The 622-nt window shown below is 61.4% G+C and overlaps 1 protein-coding gene across 1 annotated transcript in view; it reads left to right on the forward strand.

Annotated features, from left to right (window-relative positions):
• Positions 1-578: 578 nt before the first annotated feature.
• Positions 579-622, forward strand: part of LOC104394210 (band 3 anion transport protein-like) — a gene marked incomplete at its 3' end in the record, with an annotated part of 1,356 nt that continues 1,312 nt past the window's right edge. The window contains exon 1 of the mRNA XM_010003770.1: positions 579-615. Coding sequence (XP_010002072.1) covers positions 579-615 — 37 coding nt within the window. The remainder of the gene's footprint in view (positions 616-622) is intronic.

The raw sequence follows: 622 nt of genomic DNA on the forward strand, positions 1-622 counted from the left end.
GCGTGCTCCTCTGGAGGTCTTTGATGCCACTGGGGACACAGATGGGGGGGAGTGGGGGAACAGCCTTGGTGGAGGAGACACAACACACAGATGGGTTCAGTGTGGTCATGGTGTCCCCACAGGTGCGACGCTTGATCGGGGACTTTGGGGTGCCCATCTCCATCTTCATCATGGCGCTGGTGGACTTCCTCATCAAGGACACGTACACACAGGTCTGGGAGCAGAGGGAAGGCAGGGCTGGGGGAGGGTGACAGGTGTCCCCAGCAAGGGGACACGGAGCTGAGTGCTCATTCCTGTGTCCTGTCCCTGTCCCCTTGCTCCACCTTTGCTCCCATACAGAAACTGAATGTCCCCAAAGGGCTGGAGGTCACCAACGCATCAGCCCGGGGCTGGTTCATCAAACCCACGGGGGAGAAAACCACCTTCCCCATCTGGATGATGTTTGCCTCCGTGGTGCCCGCCCTCCTGGTCTTCATCCTCATCTTCCTCGAGACACAGATCACCACGTGAGGCCCGGGAAGAAGGGGCAGAGGGAGGGAAGGGAGGGCTGTGGGGAGGGGGTGCCTGGCAGGGCAGGGATGGAAGGGACCTCCCACCGCCGCCTCATCCCCTTCTGTCCCCA

Source organism: Chaetura pelagica, unplaced genomic scaffold (genome assembly GCF_000747805.2).
Source record: "Chaetura pelagica isolate M959 unplaced genomic scaffold, ChaPel_1.0 scaffold958, whole genome shotgun sequence".
Taxonomy (NCBI): domain Eukaryota; kingdom Metazoa; phylum Chordata; class Aves; order Apodiformes; family Apodidae; genus Chaetura; species Chaetura pelagica.